Source organism: Pituophis catenifer, unplaced genomic scaffold, assembly GCF_029215685.1.
Source record: "Pituophis catenifer annectens isolate HBS135680 unplaced genomic scaffold, rPitCat1.0.hap2 SCAF_2, whole genome shotgun sequence".
NCBI classification, from domain to species: Eukaryota; Metazoa; Chordata; class Lepidosauria; order Squamata; family Colubridae; genus Pituophis; species Pituophis catenifer.
The window spans coordinates 262,338,090-262,359,022 of record NW_027256882.1 but is presented as its reverse complement, the minus strand read 5'-3'; the positions used below and the strand labels follow the sequence as shown (position 1 = coordinate 262,359,022).

The window sequence follows — 20,933 nt, the reverse complement described above, 5'->3', positions numbered from 1 at the left end:
AGCTTTTTTTTTTTTTTTTAAAAAATGAAACAATCCCTGTATTATTTCTTTCTGACAGGAGATTCTTTTAGCTGTCCTGATCATTTTGGTTGTCCTTTTCTGTACTTTTCCAGTCCTGCCTATTTACGATAGCTGTTTTTTTATAAATATTTATAAATTTGTATTTTGTATTGGTATTGTGATCACACAATACATTTGCTATAAAAGTAATCTCCTTTAAAATTATTTTCAGTTTTTAAACCATGTGGATAGGGAAAAAGCCATTCATTTGAGCAATCACTGTTTAATGAGTTTTAAAATCATTTTTAATAACCATTTTTAAAATATACTTTACAGAACAACCTTGTGTAGAAGCTATTATTTGGTTAATGCAAATGGTTAAAAAATAGTTAAAAAACAGAAAACATTGATATAATAGTGTGGACTGGTTGGAGACTGAAAAAGGGGGTGTGTTGGTTTATGTTTAATTTAAATATTATGTCAGAGTAGAATGTTTTTTTAATAAAAATGTTTGTATGAATATTAAAATTTTTAAAAGGATGAAAAAAGAGTTTAAAAATTTTATAAAACAATAAAAAGTTTGTTGCTGTATGTATCCATGTCACTAACTGGAAAGGCAATAGTAAAGGAATGCCAAGATACAGATCCTTTGGAAATAGCCCAATCACTAGCAATATTGCTGCACATCTCAAATTGTACCTCTTAAAACAAAAGATTATTTCTATTGTGTAGTGTGTTTAAGTGTAATTTTATGCTTTTCAAAGACTTATTTTCTTCTGTTTCAAAAAGGATTTGGAGTAATTCGAGATGACAGTAATTTGATGATATCATACACTGATATTGTGGAAAATGAATGAAACTAGCACGGCTGGTTCATAATAAATATATAATGGGGGGGGTCTCTAGGTTAGAGAATAATAAAGGAAAATCCTATTAACTGGAATATGGCAATTTGGCATGTTTAATTTGTTCGAATCTTTCTTCACAAAGTAAATGCAGTGCATCCATCCAGCCCACTGCACTACATATGGATGAATATGAATTTGCAATGAAGTTAATGCAATATAATTACAAAATTTATATATTTCTTATCAACTTTACCCAAAAGAAAGAGTAAACCATACAACTGCAAGCTTAGTTGTATTGTCCTTGACTGGATAGGTGAAACACCTCTTAAATGTTAACCAAATCTGTGAGAAAATAAGAAAAAACTGCATTTGTTTCTAAAGTTTCATGTAAACCTAAATGAAAAATACAAGTAAACTTGAGAAAAAGCATCACAGAAAGTTAGATATGTCGCTTGGCTTTAGGATCTTCAAGAAAATGCTACTTTTGAGGGAAGGATGGTTTACAGTGACATTTATGGCAGGAAAAATGCTTGAGGAAGGCCAATTTTTCCTCTGGAACAGCAATAACTAATCCAGTTTCTGAAATATCAGGCTTGTATCTAAAGCACATAATCTTTAGTTTTACAGATTTAACTAGATTTCTGAATACTCTGCTTGATTTGCTTTTAACAACAACTACTTAAGTCATTATATAACACAATCCCTAACTGAGCAGGGCAAAGTGAAAGGGGAGCCTTTATGAACCTCCACAAGTAGGAGTAAAAAGCACAGAGTACTAGATTGTGGTAACTAATATTTTTGGGCCAAATATGGCGTCAATCAGGGGTGGGTTCTAAAATTTTTTACTACTGGGGTTCTGTGGGCGTGGCTTGTGGGGGGGTAACGTGATTGGGTGGGCGTGGCCAACTTTTTTTTTTTTTTACTTTACTCTTAAAAGCATTTTTTCTACAACCTTAAGAGGTTGCAGAAAAAAATGCTTTTAGAAGCTTCTGACGATCAGACAAGTCAGCTGGGATCGCCAGAGGCTTTTGAAGGCATTTTTTCCCCTACAACCTCTTCGGCCAAAGAAGTTGTAGAAAAAATGCTTTTAAAAGCCTCTGAGATCCCAGCTGAGCCGTGCGATCATCAGAGGCTTTTTTTAAACTTTTAAAAGCATTTTTTTCAGCCGAAGAGATTGTAGAAAAAATGCTTTTAAAAGTAAAAAAAAAAAAGCCTCTGATGAAGTGGTCAGGGTAAGCGAGTGGCGACAAGGCCGTGGACCGGTTTGGGGGCGTAGGCAGCCAATGCTATTACCGATTCTCCGAACTACTAAAAAATTTTACTACCGGTTCTTGTGAACTGGTGCGAACCGGGAGCAACCCACCACTGGCATCAATAGGCACAGAGGTCTAACATTTTTCACCTGAAACTTAAGTACTGGAGATTACAGACCCCCGATTTCCCAGATTGCATAAAAGTGGAAGCAGGCTATCACATATTGGTCATTTTTGCAGTAGGGACCCTTAGCATCTTTACTCACTCAAAGTATCCACATTATTGTTATTTTAGTAGAGGACTGTAGATGATGCTTTTAATTATTACTGGAGAAATTATTTTACTTTTAATTTAGTTTTCTGAATTAAGCTTTAGAAGTCAAGCACCAGGGATGCAACAGAATTGAACCACACCGATTCTGGTCTACAAATTTAATATACAGGGGCTCTATACATTATATAAACTTCAGCAAATTTAAGAATGCCTGGGACAAAATAAACCAACTTTTTCCTGGAAGATTCAGTATATCCCATTTTGGTGGCTTTATTCGGTCTATACAATAACTGGACAAAGAAATTTTTTGAAATTATACAATTAATGCTTTAACATTAATTAAAAAATTGACCAAATATATTGTTATCTTTATCAAAAGATATCTTTGAATTTAGTTCCAAAATCTCCACAACATTATTATTTATAAATATTAAAAGGAAGGAAACAAAAAGGGAAAGGAAAAAGAACTACTAAAAATATAGATAAATATTTGAATTCTGACTTCCCCCCCTTTTTTGTACTCCACTTGATTCACAATATTTATAAACTTTAGAAAAACCATAGCCTGTTTGTATTTGCCTTTTTGCACGATGTATAGTATGTATGGAAGCTATTCTTGCCAAATTCAATTAGCATGCCACATTACTGTATGACAGTAATGAAATGGACATGGGAAAACCCACATCAAACTTTATCTTTGTGAATTATTGAGTGATTCTGATAAGCCACTATCTCTCAGCCTAATCTATTTCACAAGAATAAATTGAGAGCATATCACCAACTTTTGGGAGAAGAGGAAGGATAAAGCAATATAATAAATAAAGTACCATTATCTGGAAAATCCCTATAAAAACATGGAATCACAGAATATTTAATTTTGGGGGGGAAATTAAAAGCATACGAAGTTGTTTTATATCTATTTTAGTAATTTGAACACTGTCTTATTTAAACTTGATAATACTGGTAAATGTTTAATTTCTCTAGATTCTCTAAACCGGTTTGTACTTAAATATAAATAATATTATAGAGATTGTGTTACTTACACTATCCAGTTCTGTGCGTACTCTGACATAGCATCTCCTGTACCAGGTGCCTGTGTCACTTTCTATTTCTATAAGTTCATCTATTTGTTTTGGTGTTTTGATCCTGTTAACCTATGGAGAACCAAGAAGAGTATTTTTTTTCCCTACTTGAGAAACAAGCATTTGACTGTTGAAGAAAGTTAACAGCCTTATCTAAAAGGTGATAAACAGCTTCAAGTTGCATGTTTATAAATGAAAACATCTAACCTTGGCTATAGTTTCCATCTCTTGAGAAAGAAAGAGAAGTACAATTTGCATAGAAGGTCAACTGAACAGAAGAATATGAAAGTGCAGGTTCTTTAGAAACAGGGATATTTTGTGGTATTATTAGAGAAATCAGCTTATCCATAGAACTTTTAAAAACTATAAAAATAGTTGATTGCAGCTCTTTAAAAACATATTTTAATGAATTAAGGAAATAAATTCATATGAGAATATCAATTTTTAATTTTGTTATGATTTTTGCATAATACCCTTCAAAACTGAGTTATAACCAATATGGAAAAAGAAGCAACTTCACAGACCCTACTAAACCTAACAATACATAAAAAAGAACATTATAGGTAGTCATTATTGGGAAAATTCCAGCCAGGCAGGAAGGAGGGATCAGATGGGGAACTAGTCTTGAGTCTTTTCACAGCCACAAGAGAAATAAAGCTGATTCCCTTTAAGTTTCATGGAACAAAATAAAGTAGTGAACTTGAACCTTTCATATGTGGATCTGGCTGCTTGCGTCTGAGTCATCAATTTATGACCACAACTGGGACCAGAATTTCCACTACTAAGCGATGAGTGTAATTCGCATGACCACATGACTTAGTGACAGCAATCCTGGTTGCGATGTGTGGGTTGTTAAACCAAAAGCAGACAGAGATCCAGATAAGGAGTGAAGGGCTGCTGCAGGGTGGTGGGGGAGGCCCAGTGCAGGTTATGCGTGAGTTGGAGGGTTGTTGCAGTGTGGTGCAAATTCAGGGAGGCAAGGGTACATATTATTTGTGCGGGAGCAGAGGGAAACTGGGGAAAGAATATGCTGCAGCCCTAGGGCTGCAAGAATTAAAAATTATGGCCAGATAATTTTATGAAGGCTATCTGGACCCCAATGACAAATGGATCAAGAAATGTCCTTAAACAAAAATATATCTTCAAGATCTATGTGAATAATTGTTGTAGGTACTCTTCATGGTATTATTTTCCCCAAGAAGAATATATGGTTTTTTACTGATAACTTTTCCAGTCTAAATTACAACTAATTTTCCACTAACGATATATATTTGTGTACAAAATACACACTGTGAAAACTTTTTCAGGTTGGCCACGAGCTCGCATATTTGTATCATGAATTTGTTTGAGGATCATCCAAGCTTCATCATGTTTTCCAACCTAAGGATATGAAGACATTTGAAAATTTCAGAAAGAATTATGAAAATGCAAGTTGTTGATAAAGCAATCTGTATTCACTCTTTCTTCACTCAAAATACATCTACATTTAAAGAAATATCTTGCCATATTTTTCTATCTCAATGGCATATTGTGGAGTATATTTTGGTATCAAATAGCCTTAGATCACCTCATTTATTGTAATATTATAAAGTAATATTTATTGTGAACATTGTTCCCTACTATGTTTAGATCTTCAGCAATACATTCATTTTTCAATTTAAACAAGACAGTTCACCAAATAAGTATTAGAATAAAATAGCATGATAACAAAAGCAACCATAAAACAGCATCAGACTAAAAGCAATATAGTATAGATCAAAACTTGATAGAATTTTTAAAAATATTTTTTTTATTAAATCTCTTAAAGAAAAAGAGGTAAATAACGTTTTCCAGAGAAAGAACTTCAAAAATGTCAAGTCCACACTGAAAATGCTTGGCCTGATTTTTTTTTTTTTTTTATTTAGATAAGGTTGATATTAAGACTCAGGTAATCTCAACGTCTTGAAGGAATGTAGATATTTTACCTCAAGCAAGAACCTTGGACTTTCTGGCATGAAAGTAAGTGCCACCACAGCAGAAACACAAGGCAGAGCGCACATTATAACAAACACTCGCCAACTGTGGAACTGATATGCAGATCCCATGCTGAAACTCCATCCTGAAAAAGGAGAAAAAAACACTGTATTTATAAATGCAACATATTTTGAATGAATCGCATCATGGCTTATAAACCCAGATAATTTCTGAGAGCAGAACAAAAGTTCTGCCTATTCCATAATCTGTACTTTGAAAATCCTTTTTTTCTTCTTTCAAAAATCAAATGCCACAGTAAAACCATTACCATATTCTGTGATTAAAGTGTCATTACTTTAGTCAGAGCTGCGAGTATGAAAAGGCTTATTGATACAACTTAGTGTATTGCCTATAATTGGTGACAGCTGCTGAGGATTCAATGGAATGACTGTTTCACCTTGGTAACCCTGCATTATTTCTGGCATTAGCAATCTTTTTTGCCACTACTTCAAGAAGAAAACCACAAAACTCCACTCTGGTGGCTGTACTACAGGCCCTTACTGCCACCATGTCCAATGGGACTATCTATTATTTCAACAAGGGAGTGGAGTGGAGTGGAGTGGAGTGGAGCGGAGCAGAAGGGAACAGAACAGAACAGCAGAGTTGGTAGGGATCTTGAGGTTTTCTAGTCCAACCCCCTGCTCAGGTAGGAAACCCTATACCAGTGATGGCTAAACTTTTTGCCATCACATGCCAAAAGTGGGAGAGTGCGGGGGGGGGGGGGTTCTCACGCGCATGTGCCCATAATTCTATGCGCCGCCCCTGCGCATGCACATGCAACCCCCTCCCGCTTTTGGCACGTGATGGCCCAGAAGGCCTGGTTTTTGCTCTCCCCAGGCTCCAGAGCCTTTCTAGGAGCCTGGGGAGGGCAAAAACAGCCTTCCCCATCCCCCCCCCGGAGACCAGAAATGGCCCATTTGTCGACTTCCGGTGGCTCCAGAAGGCCCGAAAATCAGTTGGCTGGCGCACACATGCGTGCCGGAGCTGGGCTCACGTTCCCATCTATATGACTCCGTGTGCCACCTGTGGCACGTGTGCCATAGGTTCGCCATCATGGCTCTATACCGTTTCAGACAAATGGTTGTCCAATCTCTTCTTAAAAACTTCCAATGTTGAAGCATTCAGAACTTCTGGAGGCAACTTGTTCCACTGATTAATTGTTCAGTCAGGAAATTTCTTCTTAGTTCTAGGTTGCTTCTCTCCTTGATTAGTTTCCATCCATTGCTTCTTGTCCTGCCTTCAGGTGCTTTGGAGAATAGTTTGACTCTCTCTTCTTTGTGGCAACCCCTGGGATATTGGAACATTGCTATCATGTCTCCCCTAGTCCTTCTTTTCATTAAACTAGACATATCCAATTCCAGCAATTGTTCTTGATATGTTTTAGCCTCCAGTCCCCTAATCATTTTTATTGCTGTTCTCTGCACTCTTTCTAGTGCCTCAACATTTTTTTTTTTTTACATTGTGGCAATCAAAGCTGGATGCAGTATTTGAAGTGTGGTCTTACTAAGACATTATAAAGTGGTATTAACAGTTCACATGATCTTGATTCTAATCCTTGTTAATGCAGCCTAGAACTGTGTTGGCTTTTTTGGCAGCTGTAGCACACTGCTGGCTCATATTTAAGTGATTGTCCACTAGGACTCCAAGATCACTCTCACAGTTACTATTATTGAGTCAGGTGCCACCTACGCTACACCTGTGCATTTGGTTTTTCTTGCCTAAATGTAGAACCTTACTTTTTTCACCATTGAATTTCATTTTGTTAGATAGTGCCCAATGTTCAAGTCTGTCAAGATCCTTCTGTATCTTAAGCCTGTTTTCTGGAGTGTTGCTTATTCCTGCCAGCTTGGTGTTGTCTGCAAATTTCCGTTCTGTTTTGATAGTATCTTAGCATTAACTCTACTTTATTTATTTATTGTAGTCATTTATTATCATTTAAATAAAAGCAATGGCATTCATATGAACCAGAGTTTCTTGTGATCAATACTTTTGGGGAAATCTATCAATTACTTGTCAGTGGAGACTAAAAACATTTTGTTCTTTTCCCCCATAATCCTTTTTAAAAAATCTAAACCAGGCAGGATATATTAATGTGTACCTGTTCCTTAGTTACTTAGAAAAGGAAGTTATTTCTTTATCTCTGGCAGTTATCTAATTTAGCTATAAATTTCTTATTTAAGTCTGTATTAAAAAGATTATAAAATTATCACTCAATTTTCAATGATCATATTAATTATGAAGAGATCATGGTAAAAAAGAACTGCCTTTTTATTATTCATATATAGAAATACAAAAGTATTTCTTTTGTACAGATTTGCAATAGCTCTTTCCTTTGCATTACATGTATTAAATATCTTTAATAAGATTCAGAACTAGCTAATACATTAGATTTATTATACTTTGCATACCTATATCTGAGATCCAACACATTTAACCATACAAAGAAATTACATCTTCTCTTATATATTTATACTGTACCTATACTATTACCTTTCTACAAAAAGATCTAAAACCTATAGTTTTCTCTGACATATATTTACACCAGAAAAATGACTTTCACAAAATATGTATTATAAGTGTACAAGTTTTAGATTTACAGAATCCACAGATTAAATGGATCCCGGAATTTAGTCAAACTGAGGTATCTAAAGCAGGATAAAACATAATTTCCAATCTCTCCTATTTACAGAAGTTTGCTATCCATGTTCATTTGTTTCAAAGGCGAGAAGACAGAACACCTATCATGATTGCTGCTAAAATCAGGATGGTGCTAAAAATGTTGTTCCTTTTACATATTTTGATGCCACACCAGCTATGTAAGAAGCCCCCAAGGCTTGAATGAAATAGTCTCCAATGATTATATCAATGTTGCCAGATGTTTCTTACATTCAGCTGTAATTTAACTTTTACTTCACTCAGTCTTAGATGTCCCACAGCATATAATTACCAAAACCCAACTAACCATCAAGGAATAAAATTTTGCCCTCTTGAAAATTTGGATCTTTTACTTTTTAATATTGCAATAGAGTAACAAACTAATCTATTTTTAAAATAAGTGCAGTATAATTTTATTTATTTTAATGTAGAACCATACAATTGTCTATAGCTTTATACAAGTGATTATACTGTTATTTGCCATTTTGTTTTTTTTGAAGAGTCCAACATTCCTTCTTGTTTTGGTTGCAAATGAAGAATGTGATTTCTGGATATTGCTTTCCACTAACTAAATTTAAAAATGCATTTGGAATAGATTTATCTGCAGATAAGCACTGCTGCCAAATGGAGGTGTGCTCTTGGTTTCCATCTGCCGTTCTTTGTGACCTAACAGGAAGATGTATAGTGTTCTTTGTCTGATTCATTCAGACGGCAATGCAGTTCTGCAAAGTTAAACTTCACCCTTGCTCCCTGCAAATGCTGAATTCAAAAGTCATTAATCTTGAAAGCAGCAGCAAGTTCCAAGGGGTGAGACGGGTTGTTAAAACAATAGGCCCAAGTGCATGTTGGGAACAGTTTTCTGGGGCTGTGGCATAAAATAAAACCTTCAGCTTTTTTTCAATCTCTGCAGCAGCTTCACGTTAAATATCACCTTCTCACTCTACTGATTACAAGAAAGACCAAATAAATCATTCAAGTTGCAATGACAGACTACAGGATGATATTAGCATAAGAGAGATCAATGATAAAACACATAAAACGTCCTATTCAACAGAACCCATTATAACCAAGAAAGGCTGTCTCGCTTTTTAGCAAAAACAATCAAAACTGCATTTTTCATTTCTAAGTTCTTTTCAAAATAAACCAACCCTAAATTAGTTATTGTGTGTTGGAAGGGCAGGGGAAGCGTTTGTTTATTTTTATTTATTTATTTTCTGTTTTGCAGCAAAAAGATGGCTTCTAGCATATTTTCCATAAACGTATGTTTTTGAGAGTGCTATATCAGAATACATCAGGCACTAAGGCTGAATCCAATAGCTTTAGAGTAAAGAAGGTCTTTGTGAAAGCCTGTTAATAGAGGCTTTGGGAGAGAGTACAAGACCTCAAGATGGAAGGCATGACTACACAACAGAAGTCTCTTCCCTTTTTATATTTCATGATGCACATAAAGAGGGCAAACTTTGATCATGCAGTGACAACTGCTATCTTAATGGCGTTTTTCTTTTATTGCCTCTTGCCCCTAATACTTTTGCTACATATAAGCCATTTTGAACTCCAGAGAAAAGCCAAGGTATGTAGTGTTAGTAATAGCATTGCATTTATGATGTTCACTGCCTAGAGTTACTAGTTGAGATGGGTAGCTATAGAAATCAAATCAAATTAAATTTTTAAAAAACAAATTCTTACTGTGGCCATGGGGATATACACTAGGACCATGATGGCGAACCTATGGCACACGTGCCACAGGTGACACATGGAGCCATATCTGTGGGCACGCAAGTGTTGCCCTAGCTCAGCTCCAGCGCGCATGTGCGTGCCGGCCAGCTAATTTTCGGGCCTTCTGGGCCCACCTGAAGTCGGGAAACAGGTCTGGGTAGGAGAGGGTGAAAACGGCCTTCCCCACCCCTGCCTGTTTCCCGACTTCCAGTGGGCCTCTGGAGCCTGGGGAGGATGAAAAATGAGCATACTGGGCCCACCGTGCCATTGTGTGCCGAAAGCGGAGGCAGCGCGGGGGTCACGCGCGCATGCTAGGAAGGATGTGGCACATTGAATTATGGGTGTGGGCATGCACGCATGCAACCCCCCCCTCCCCCCGCGACGGCAAAAAGGTTAGCCATCATTGCACTAGGAAAAGGAATACTGATTTCAATTAGATGAAAAGGTTAGCTGAACTAGCCACTGGATGGCACTCTTATAACATTTAGATGCAAAACTGTCAGGACCAATCTTGTCTCAATTTAAGATACATATAAACTCTGAGTAGCTCTTCAGTTAAAAAGATTCAAAAGGAAAGTGCACTTGGCTTAGTAAACAGTTTATTATACTGCCTGCAAAGAGATGTATTCTGCCTGTCTTCCATAATGAAGTTAGCCATGACCACTGCAGTCAGCTTTTCTGCTACCGATAATGCATTTTCCATAAATGTAGTAGGTTCAGATGCACAGTGTCGAGCCTAGCAACCTGCTTGACACCGCTAACGCGTGTTGAAAGCATCAAGGGACATATACATACTTGGTGGTGGTGGCACTGGGTGCAGGCAGCCGTATGCGGGGCGAGGGGAGGTGGTATCGGGTGCGACGGGCTTAGGACGTCTCCAAATGATGCTGCAACCAGCACCTTCAAGAACCAGCTGAGGACGCTTACGCGCTAACAAGGGTGTGGTGATAAACAGGGGCGCAGTTTAAAAGGGTTAATGAGAAGGGAGGGCTATATAAACGCCCGTTTCTAGTACACTGTAGCGCCGATTTCATTCGTCTTTACGAGTCACAGCGTGTAGCCGTCCATGGACGCGAATAAACCAGCGTGCCAATAATAATAATAATAATAATAATAATAATAATAATAATAATAATAATAATTTTTTTATTTCTATACCGCCCTTCTCCCGAAGGACTCAGAAGAGCTAAAAGGGGTGCTGCTGTGTTTTGATTGCATCTCTCACCGTCCACCTGAGAGGAAATCGGCACTACAGTGTACTAGAAACAGGCCCGATGGAGTGATTGTTCTATTCCAGAGTTTTTCAAACTGTGTTCAGCATAGAACTTAAGTTCTGTGAGAGACAAAGCACAAACAAACAAAAATCACTGGAAGCAGCCACTTATCAGAGCTTTGCCTCTTGATCGAGGATTCTGGAATAGCTGGTTCAATAAAATAATACTACTGATTATATGCAGTACTGCAAACTAGTTCTGCTGCCTGCAGGCTGCCTGCAATTTGGCAGTTTGAATCTCACCAGGCTCAAGGTTGACTCAGCCTTCCATCCTTCCAAGGTCAGTAAAATGAGGACCCAGATTGTTGGGGGCAATATGCTGACTCTGTAAACTGCTTAGAGAGGGCTGTAAAGCACTGTGCAGTGGTATAAAAGTCTAAGTGCTATTGCTAAGTGCTTGGCATAACCAAAATATCTTCTATTGAGGAAAAGTAAAATTAACTTCAAATATTTACAGAAAGAAAAGTGAAAATACTTACGGCATTTAAATATCTCGGTATATATTATTAAGCTATTTATAGCAAATATGGTAAATAACCTTTGAAAGTCACATAGCTCTGTATATAAATGCCTTTCCCCAAGATAAGCTAAGAAATCACGCTTATTTCTAAAAGTCAAACAGTATCAGTCCTTTTATTATTTAAAAATAAATTTATTTTTTAATAAATTTAAGTAAATGTTGTATATTGAATTTTAAAAAGTGCTACTATAATTATAGAACAAAACTTTTCTCCCTCCATTACTCTAGCTTTGTGCATTACTGCATATACTACTGGAATTTTAGATCATGCAGGTTTTCCGATGTAAAATTGCCACTTAAAGAACAATGTCTTTGTATGGACATCTTGGGATAAGGGCCAAATAGTCCCATCATTTATTGCAATGCTTATGTATTTAACTTCATGTAGATCTGTAACCTCAGACAATGGCTTCTGTTAGCAGAATTATATTAAACTGAAATTAAAAATATACATGTGCATATTGTCAAGAACTCTATGTACATATATTTTGCTGGTTAAAAAAGTAATTTGATAATAAATAATAAATTTGATAATAAATAAATAGATAAATTCCATCAGGAAAATGGCAATGGAAGAACAATTGCAATTTAAACTGGTTTAGTACTTATGTACAATGGCAATAGAAAAAAATCCTGCACTTCTCACCGTAATGAGGAATGATTGCCCAGGCCATAGCAGATGCATAGATACCTCCAATCATCCAAAACATGCAAAGCCAACTTAAATGTTCTCCACGTTTCTCTCGAGCAAGAACTTCAGCAAAATATGAAAATACAACTGGAACAGCTCCTCCAATCCTAAAAACAAAAACAAAAAGAATAACAGGAACATAAAGTCTGTAGAAGCTCTGCATTATTTTGAGGAAAAGAATGTAAATCCTCCCAGCCTCTCTGAATTGCTCTTATTTATTTAGTGTTTTTGTTTTGCTCCAGCAAAGCAAAGACTCTGATGGATTTGCTCATCTATGGTAGCAAACTGCTATGTGCCAAGTTTCAAGGGTAATAGGACTGCATGTTTTTCAGGCACCACTGACATGGATGGGTGCAGAGGCATCAGCAGGGTGTGGTCAAAAAAATATTGCATATAAAAAGCAGACAATACTTCAACTGGGCCTTTTGGACTATTATCTTGACTATTTTGACATCCTGCAGACAGCCCTGGATGGATGCTCCTAGCACCTGACACAGACCCAAAGCGTCAGGTATCAAAGGGAGAGATAGAAACAGTCCTTGATTTCCCTGAACAGGAAGAAGAAAGTATAAATGCATGTGGACAGAGCTGAGGACGTGGAAGAAACATCTCCATGTAGTAATGATTGCAATGGAGGAATGTGAAAAGGACACCCAAAATTGGTTAAAATTCTCTTAAAATGTCTTTTATCTGTGGTATATGAGGTACAGTCTTTTGTATTTCAAACAATATTAGCTAATAGCTGCTATTTTAGTCTGTGTAAACAGACCTTAAATATACTGTAGAGTGAAATAATTAATGCAGTACTTAAGATTTTTTTTAAAGAAATCAACTGTATTGAATAATCAAAGCGAGCAATACATATGGGGGTCTCAGCTTGGTTGTGAAAGAAAACAATCAAGCTCAGGGAACACCAAGGACCCCACAGTTCAACCGTGAGTTACAAATATTCATTTTTATGATACACAATTTAACAATATTTTTGATGGTTTAGACAGTGGGTATCTGGGGATTGTTATATTGTACATACAATATTTAAAATATCACTATCAACCTTAAACAATGATAAGCTCCCATTCTACATAAGCTGTTCAATATGTCTGAAATTTAGTTTTAATTATCATAAGCTCTTAATGCTGATGTTGGTGCTTAAGGAGACATCTGAGGCAACATTACCACATACTGAAATACTTTATGTAACTATTAAATACTGAAAGGTTTTGCTATTTAATATTTAGAAACAATTTTCACATAAAAGATTATCACACATGAGTCACTGTCCAGATCCAGAGAAATTTAAGCAGCATCGTGCTTTGGAAATGGGATCTTCCAGTGTTTCCTTTACTGAAATCTTCTCCCACCATTTCCTATTTGCAACAAACGGAAGATTCAAAGATAGCTATTTAATTCAGAAATGCAATATCCAGCTAGGAAATGGTGCAAGGGAAAGGAGGATAAAGAGACAAATATTTAATGGCACAATTTTTGTCTCTGAGGTCTCCTTATGGGGGACATCTCATAGCTGCAAATTTGGCTCTCTTCAGCTTGAACTAATATTAGGTCCCACTGCTGCTAGAAAAGAGATCACTTGCAATGCTACTGAGATGCCATAGAGAAATAATTGGAGAAAAGAATGCAATACATATTCATTAAGCTCCTGAAAGAGTTTAGAATTTAACAAACACACAAATTAATGAATGTATTGGGCCAATTACAAAATATACTAAAAATATCTATATTTTATTATTTACTAAATCTATGCTACTTTTCATATCATTTAAAATTCCAAATCAATTTATAACAAAAATACAGTAACACAACAAAAATCAACCATTTAAAATTAAATTATAACTAAATGAACAATTATCACTATGAGCTGGCAATGATTCAGGTCACCCACCCCAAGCAATCAAACACATGGACAACAGATAATATGCACAGACTTAAAATAAGCATTTAATGATATGTAGCAAGATATAGCTATAATATCTTGAAGAACTAAAGCGTAGCAAACATGCACAACAGTGAAAATTACTGGGGTACAAAATGTTGTAACCTAAAGAAATATATCAGGACTGATCCAAAATCAAAACAAACTGTGTTAGATTGGACCATCTTAAAAACAGCCAGAACAATCCACTGCCCAAGTTTGAAACAGCAAGTCAAAGATTGATGAGATAGTTTCAAATTCATAATATATTTGCACACCTTTATTGAAGTCATTCAAAGGAATACACTGATACAGAAAATATGTATATGCATTCCCATATAAACTTTCCTTGTCATTATGTGTGATACAAACATGCTCTCTTTATAAATTCCCAAGTTTTAAGATTTATTTCACAGAATATTTCTTAGAAGTGAATTTATAGAATTCTGCAACTTCTTTTCTTAGAATGTAACTTTTTTCTTTCAGAATGTTTAAAAGGGTTAGGTTTTTTTTTAATGAAATTGAGATAGTCTTGCATAAATCCTAGTAAATCAATATTATTATTAAAGCCAATTAGTTGGAATAAATTAAATGTATATATTCAAACTGATAAATCTTTGACATAGTACTTTGCCAACATCATATAAGGAATTGGGATTTTTTAGGGCTCAGTCTCTCTGGATCAGAGTTTACACTTGCACAATCCAAAGATGACACCAAGATGGTTGTCTATGAAGATTCTCAGTCATCTGGGTCATGGTTGTCCCAAAGGTGCTTTTTCAATAGGCAACTGGACTTTGTTTTACTTTGAAGACATTTTGCTTTTTATCCAAGAAGCAAATCAACATTATCAATTGGGTCAATTGATAAGAATGAATTAAACACATCTAAATTGATAATTTTTTGACACAATCCTTTGATATCATAAAAGTTTGATGTAGTAAGTTGCTACCTTGGTACCAGTAAAAAGTAAAGTTTCCTGTTAATGGTAAAATTGCTGCTTTGTTATGTGCATAGTATAATATATCAATGAATTACATGGGTACAGTACTTACATTTATGTCTAAACTTACTTCCTACTTCCTGTTTAATGATAAGACAAGAGTAATTACACTTACTAGCACTCTTGCTCAGACTGTTAATGACCAGCAGTTGATTTCTCACACTCTTCTTCAGCTTTCCAAAACCATCTGCTTTGGGTAGATTTTTGTCCCAGGGGGTTCCTCTTCCCCCTTCATTTTCTCTCCGGGTCCTTATTGATGACCATTTCTGAGAGCCTTGCTCCAGGTTCTCCAGAAATAAATAGCAACCTTTCAGCCAAACAAAACTAGCTGATCTATTTCAGGATTTTCAGCCATCACTGTTGGAGTTATCTCCTTTATTCTCCCTTAGCTGTATAACATTGCCATACCTGAATAATAGGGCTGACCATAGCCAAAAGTGCAGACTAAGAGAATGTAAAAATATCTGAAGCACCCTACTTTCAAATTTGATCTTTTGAAGGGGACCCAGGAATAATCATTAGTATCACTCCACCTTAAAACAGATCTGCATACAAGTGTAGTCTAGAAAATAGAAGAAAGCAGAAAGGCTTACCCAAATCCAGAGAGTAATCGACAGAAGAGAAAGAATCCATAGCCCTGGACAAATGATGAAAGGAAAGCAAAGAATCCATTGACCGACATACATATCAGAAGAGACTGTCTCCTTCCCACCTTGTCTGCCAAGCCTCCCCAGAAGAACGCTCCCACCATCATCCCAAGGTATACTATGCTACCTGAAACAGACACAAAAAAATAATGTGTAGGATTATACAGTACTATCATGATACATTCCTGTTCTTAGTATTAACCAATGGTATCATTTACTTGGAACTATTGCAAGTGAATAATTTGTATATCCATTTATGGGAACAGTTCCCTATCCCTTTATTTCTCACACTTATTACATATTTATTTGCAAAAATATCTAGTATTTAAATATTTATATTTGTACATTTATTCAATCAGATGCATATAAATATAATAAAATAAAGGACAAGGCAAGCAAATATAGAAACACCACAGCAATAATGGAATAAGGAATTACCAATATAATGTATTCCACTATAAATCTATATACTACTAAAACTTTCATTGTGTTTATCTATCTGTTTGTACCTTCAAGTTAGCCCAAATGGTGTGTCATATCATAACAATTTTTGAATCAAGATACCTACAAGTCCGCTAACTTACAAAAATGCATAAAAAATCTGCGACCCATTACTCCTGTAGAACTGAAATTCCATGATAATCAGACCAGTTTCATTCACAAAATTGCCTCTGTGCAGCATTGCCCATGGTGACATTATCATGATTTATATATTTTATAAATATATATTTACATACTCTTCTTAGATCAGTGTTTCTCAACCTTGGTAGTTTGAAGATGGGTGGACTTCAACTCACAGAGTCCCCCAGCCAGCAGTGCTGGCTTGGGGATTCTGGGAGTTGAAGTCCACCCATCTTCAAGCTTCAAAGGTTGAGAAACACTGTCTTAGATGATCACAGGACCATCCAACATTGTTGTAAAAAATATATGATCAGTCTAAAATTTAATCTTAATTCTGGACTGGTCACTCAGACTGTATGACCTTTCTCTCAAAAGATGACCTAATGGGTTACAGGTTGTCCGGTATGTTCTAAAATAATTACATCTCCTCAAGTTACAGGTTCAATGTCTCCTAAAAATATGGTTAAGGAAATACTGCAGTTGTTTCACCAGCATAAATTCTTAATATCTTTGTTCCAAAACCAGCTAGAATTTGAAACCAGTCACATGGAATTCACAATCTGTTGTGAAAATATGTAAATTCACTACAACTGCTTTTGTGGCCTTTTGAAGGATAGAATGCCTCTGAAAAGCTGAGCTGGAGGCTAGCATCTCACTGTATTTAGAAGGCTTTCTATAAAACAGCCCAAGCACAAATGGTGCGATAAAAAATAGTTAGATAAGATTTTGCTTAAGTTTTTTTTTTTCTGGGCATTTATTTCAAATTATAGCCCATATCTTATATTCCTCTGTGCACTTTCATAAGAATAAGAGTCTGATAAGACTTGTTTCTCCAGACTTTATTTTGTGAATTACATTCAATACCATCCCTTCAGCAAATATAGTCTGCCAGGTAAAACCTATATATGAGCAGTTTCTCACATATGTTCCATGTAACAAGCGTTCCTAATTCCACGACAGCTGTGGACAACACATGACCATCAGAGAGTTAGATGATTTTGCAGTCAAGAGACATTGCCCTGGTCCTCTTCCACATGTCAACTCAATGGGATGTGTGTTTCAATCTGCCAAACTTTACATGATATATTTATTTTGTAAGGGGATTATATAGCCCAGTATATGGCAAACATGAAGTAATTACCACAAATATGATGCATGTCCAAGGAAAAAGAATAACAGAAAGTGCTACAAACATAATAAAAGTAGCAGGAATATTCCACATTCTTCTGTTTTGGCTTTTTAGATTGGAAGCAGAGGTGGGTTTCAGCAGGTTCTGACCAGTTCTGGAGAACCGGTAGGAGAAATTTTGAGTAGTAAAAATTCTGACTGGCCCCACCCCCATTTATTCTCTGCCTCCCAAGTCCCAGCTGATCGGGAGGAAATGGGGATTTTGTAGTAACCTTCCTCTGCCACGCCCACCAAGCCACGCCCACCAAGCCACACCCACAGAACCGGTAGTAAAAAAATTTTGAAACCCACCACTGATTGGAAGGATGAGTCCAGCAGTGACATAAGAGGGGTGCACAAAATGAGGCACTGAATTGTTAACTTTTGGTGCCAAATATAATTAGGAGGAAAAATGGTCTATTTTGGACATGGGAAATGGTTGAGTTCAGAATAAGTCTCTTAGCCTTCAAAAAGCTGGCCCTTTCAATAGTAGCAAAACCATAATAAACAACAGAAAACTATTATTTTTTGATACTTGTAGTTGTCTGGATTTTTGCAGGTGAAATCTGGCAGCCTTTGTCCTGACCTTCCCCAAAATTAGAATAACACTTTGTCCTGGAAATATAATTCTCATTGAGAGGAATGTGAGGAGACATAAACTGGCTCTGTGTTATTGATCTCTGACACAGTACATAAACCTTTAAATCAATTTCCTTCATCCAGTGCAGCAGGACATGCTAGCCGAAAATATTAAATTAATTTTAATCCAATTTTAAAACAAACCTCTTCTATATTGTCTGTACTACACCAAACCTTAGAGAGAGTCAGGAAATGGTGTATTTTATTTACATCATCAATACTCAGAGGAAAAGAATAATCATATTGTCCATATACTCTTCCTCAGCACCACAACTCTTTTTTTTTTTAAATGTAAAGGGTTAAAGTCACAGGAATAATGCAGCAAACATGACAAAAACCAGCAATTTCAAAGATGTCATTTTTTTTCAGACTTCTATACCGCTTCATAGTGCTTTACAGCCCTCTAAGCAGTTTGCAAAGTTAGCATATAGCATATTGCATTAACATTAGCATATAGCCCCCAACAATCTGGGTCCTCATTTTACCCACCTCAGAAGGATGAAAGGCTGAGTCAACCTTGAGCCGGTGAGATTTGATCTGCTGATCTGCTGAACTAGCAGTCAGCTGAAGTAGCTGCAGTACTGCACTCTAACCACTGCGCCACCTCGGCTCTTTGCACCAAGATATACTAAAGGACGGCTTAAACAGCACACTAAAGTAAGCAACAGAATGCACACACACCTCTAAGCTTACCAGGATAACCAGTACAATTTCTTGCATTTTTAAAATGTTATTTTATTGCAAGTTTTTTTAAAATACGCATTTTTAAATAACTACAAAAAAATACAAAAACAACAAAAATAAGCAACAGAAGAACGTCAAAAATAAACAAGCAAACAAAAAAGAAGGAAAAATGAGTAACCTGTGCAAATCACCTGTCCATCAAGTACAAGTAGTCCTCAACTTGGAGTTCATTTAGTGACCATTCAAAGTTACAATGGCACTGAAAAAAGTGACTTATGACCATTTTTCACACCATTAGGGTGATTGTCAATTAACTCACATTTATGACAGTTGCACTATCCTAGGCTCACAAGATCACCCTTTGTGACCTTCTGACAAGCAAAGTCAATAGGGAAGCCAGATTCAATTAATAACCGTGTTCCTAACTTAACAACTGCAGTCACTTAACAATTGTAACAAGGAAAGTTGTAAAGTGGGGCAAAATTCATTTATCTGCTGTCTTGCTTAGCAACAGAAATTTTGGGCTCAACTGTGGTTGTATTAACAAAATATGAAAAAAATTAAATTAAAAAGGTCTCTATTGTTGTAAAATATTATGAAATCTGCACAAAGCATATTTACAAAAAATGAATAGATTTTGCAAACCTTGAAAACAATCTTAAATATCCAGAATAGTAGTGTTTTTTTCCAATTTCTCAAAAGAATTATTCTAACAATTCCCCACAGTTGATATGACCAAAGGGTATTAAGGTATTTTCCATAACTCTATTTTTAAAAATGTTATTCCAAAAAGGTATCAGTTGTTTACAAGCCGCCCTGAGTCTCTGGAGAAGGGCGGCATATAAATCAAATTTTAAAAAAAACAAAACCCTCAAATTGTTTACATCACTAATAAAGAAATATACATTTTTTCAAATGTATAGTTTGGAACATCCAATAAATTCAAAATGGAATCTTTAGATTGCTTAATTTCAATATTAAAGACAATTTAATATTCTTTCAGACTTGCAGCTACTAATATTCCTTTATTAGATATTCCAAATATTTATTCCTTACATTATAGCAGTTTTAACTTTAAATATGTATAGTACTTTTATTTTTGATACAAATATCATGTATTTGTAGGTTTGATTTTATCAGATCCATATTAAGTTGTCAATACATGCTTCAATTGAGTATGTTGCTCCTAAGTTAAAAAAGATGAAAGAGAAATATTTAAAAGAATACTAAATTTATTAAATAATAATTAAAATAATAAAGTAATTTATATAAAGTGACTGTTCCACATTCTGCTCATACTTTCCAATGGACTACTGTCCCACCTATTTTAAAAGTTGAATTCTTCCAATTCTAACAGGAAGTTACATGGGGCTGCCCTCGAAGACCACTCGGAGGCTTCAGCTGATGCAGAATGTGGCTGCGTGGGTAGTGATGGGAGTGTCCCAATACTTCCACGTTACACCTCTCCTGCGTGACTTGCATTGGTTGCCGGTTGCCCTCCGGGTGAGATTCAAGGTGCTGGTGATTACCTATAAAGCCCTTCATGGCTTAGGCCCGGGATATTTGGCAGACCACCTGCAGCCAGCAACAGCTTCTCATCGCCCTGTGCGTTCCCACAGGGAGGGCCTACTCAGGGTGCCGTCGGCCAGACAGTGTCGGCTGTCTACCCCCAGGGTAGACAGCTTTTTCTGTGGGTGCACCCACCCTTTGGAATCAACTCCCTCTGGAGCTCTGGGTGGCCCCTGACCTTCGCTCTTTCTGCCGTGGCCTGAAAATGTGGCTATTTCACCTGGCCGCCCTGGACTGATGGGGGGTTTAATAGAATTTTAACTGGGTTTTATTGAATTTTTGTTAATTTTAACTTGTATTTTTGTTTTAATGGTTTGTTTGCTTTGTTTTAATTGTTGTGAGCTGCCC

General features: G+C 36.1%; 1 protein-coding gene across 1 annotated transcript in view; it reads right to left on the bottom strand.

Annotated features, from left to right (window-relative positions):
• SV2C (synaptic vesicle glycoprotein 2C) overlaps positions 1-20,933 on the bottom strand; it is a 43,791-nt gene that overhangs the window by 15,258 nt on the left and 7,600 nt on the right. The window contains exons 2-7 of the mRNA XM_070935829.1: positions 15,852-16,032; positions 12,281-12,432; positions 5,422-5,555; positions 4,748-4,837; positions 3,419-3,529; positions 1,102-1,190 (exon numbers count right to left, since the gene is read on the bottom strand). Coding sequence (XP_070791930.1) covers positions 1,102-1,190; positions 3,419-3,529; positions 4,748-4,837; positions 5,422-5,555; positions 12,281-12,432; positions 15,852-16,032 — 757 coding nt within the window. The remainder of the gene's footprint in view (positions 1-1,101; positions 1,191-3,418; positions 3,530-4,747; positions 4,838-5,421; positions 5,556-12,280; positions 12,433-15,851; positions 16,033-20,933) is intronic.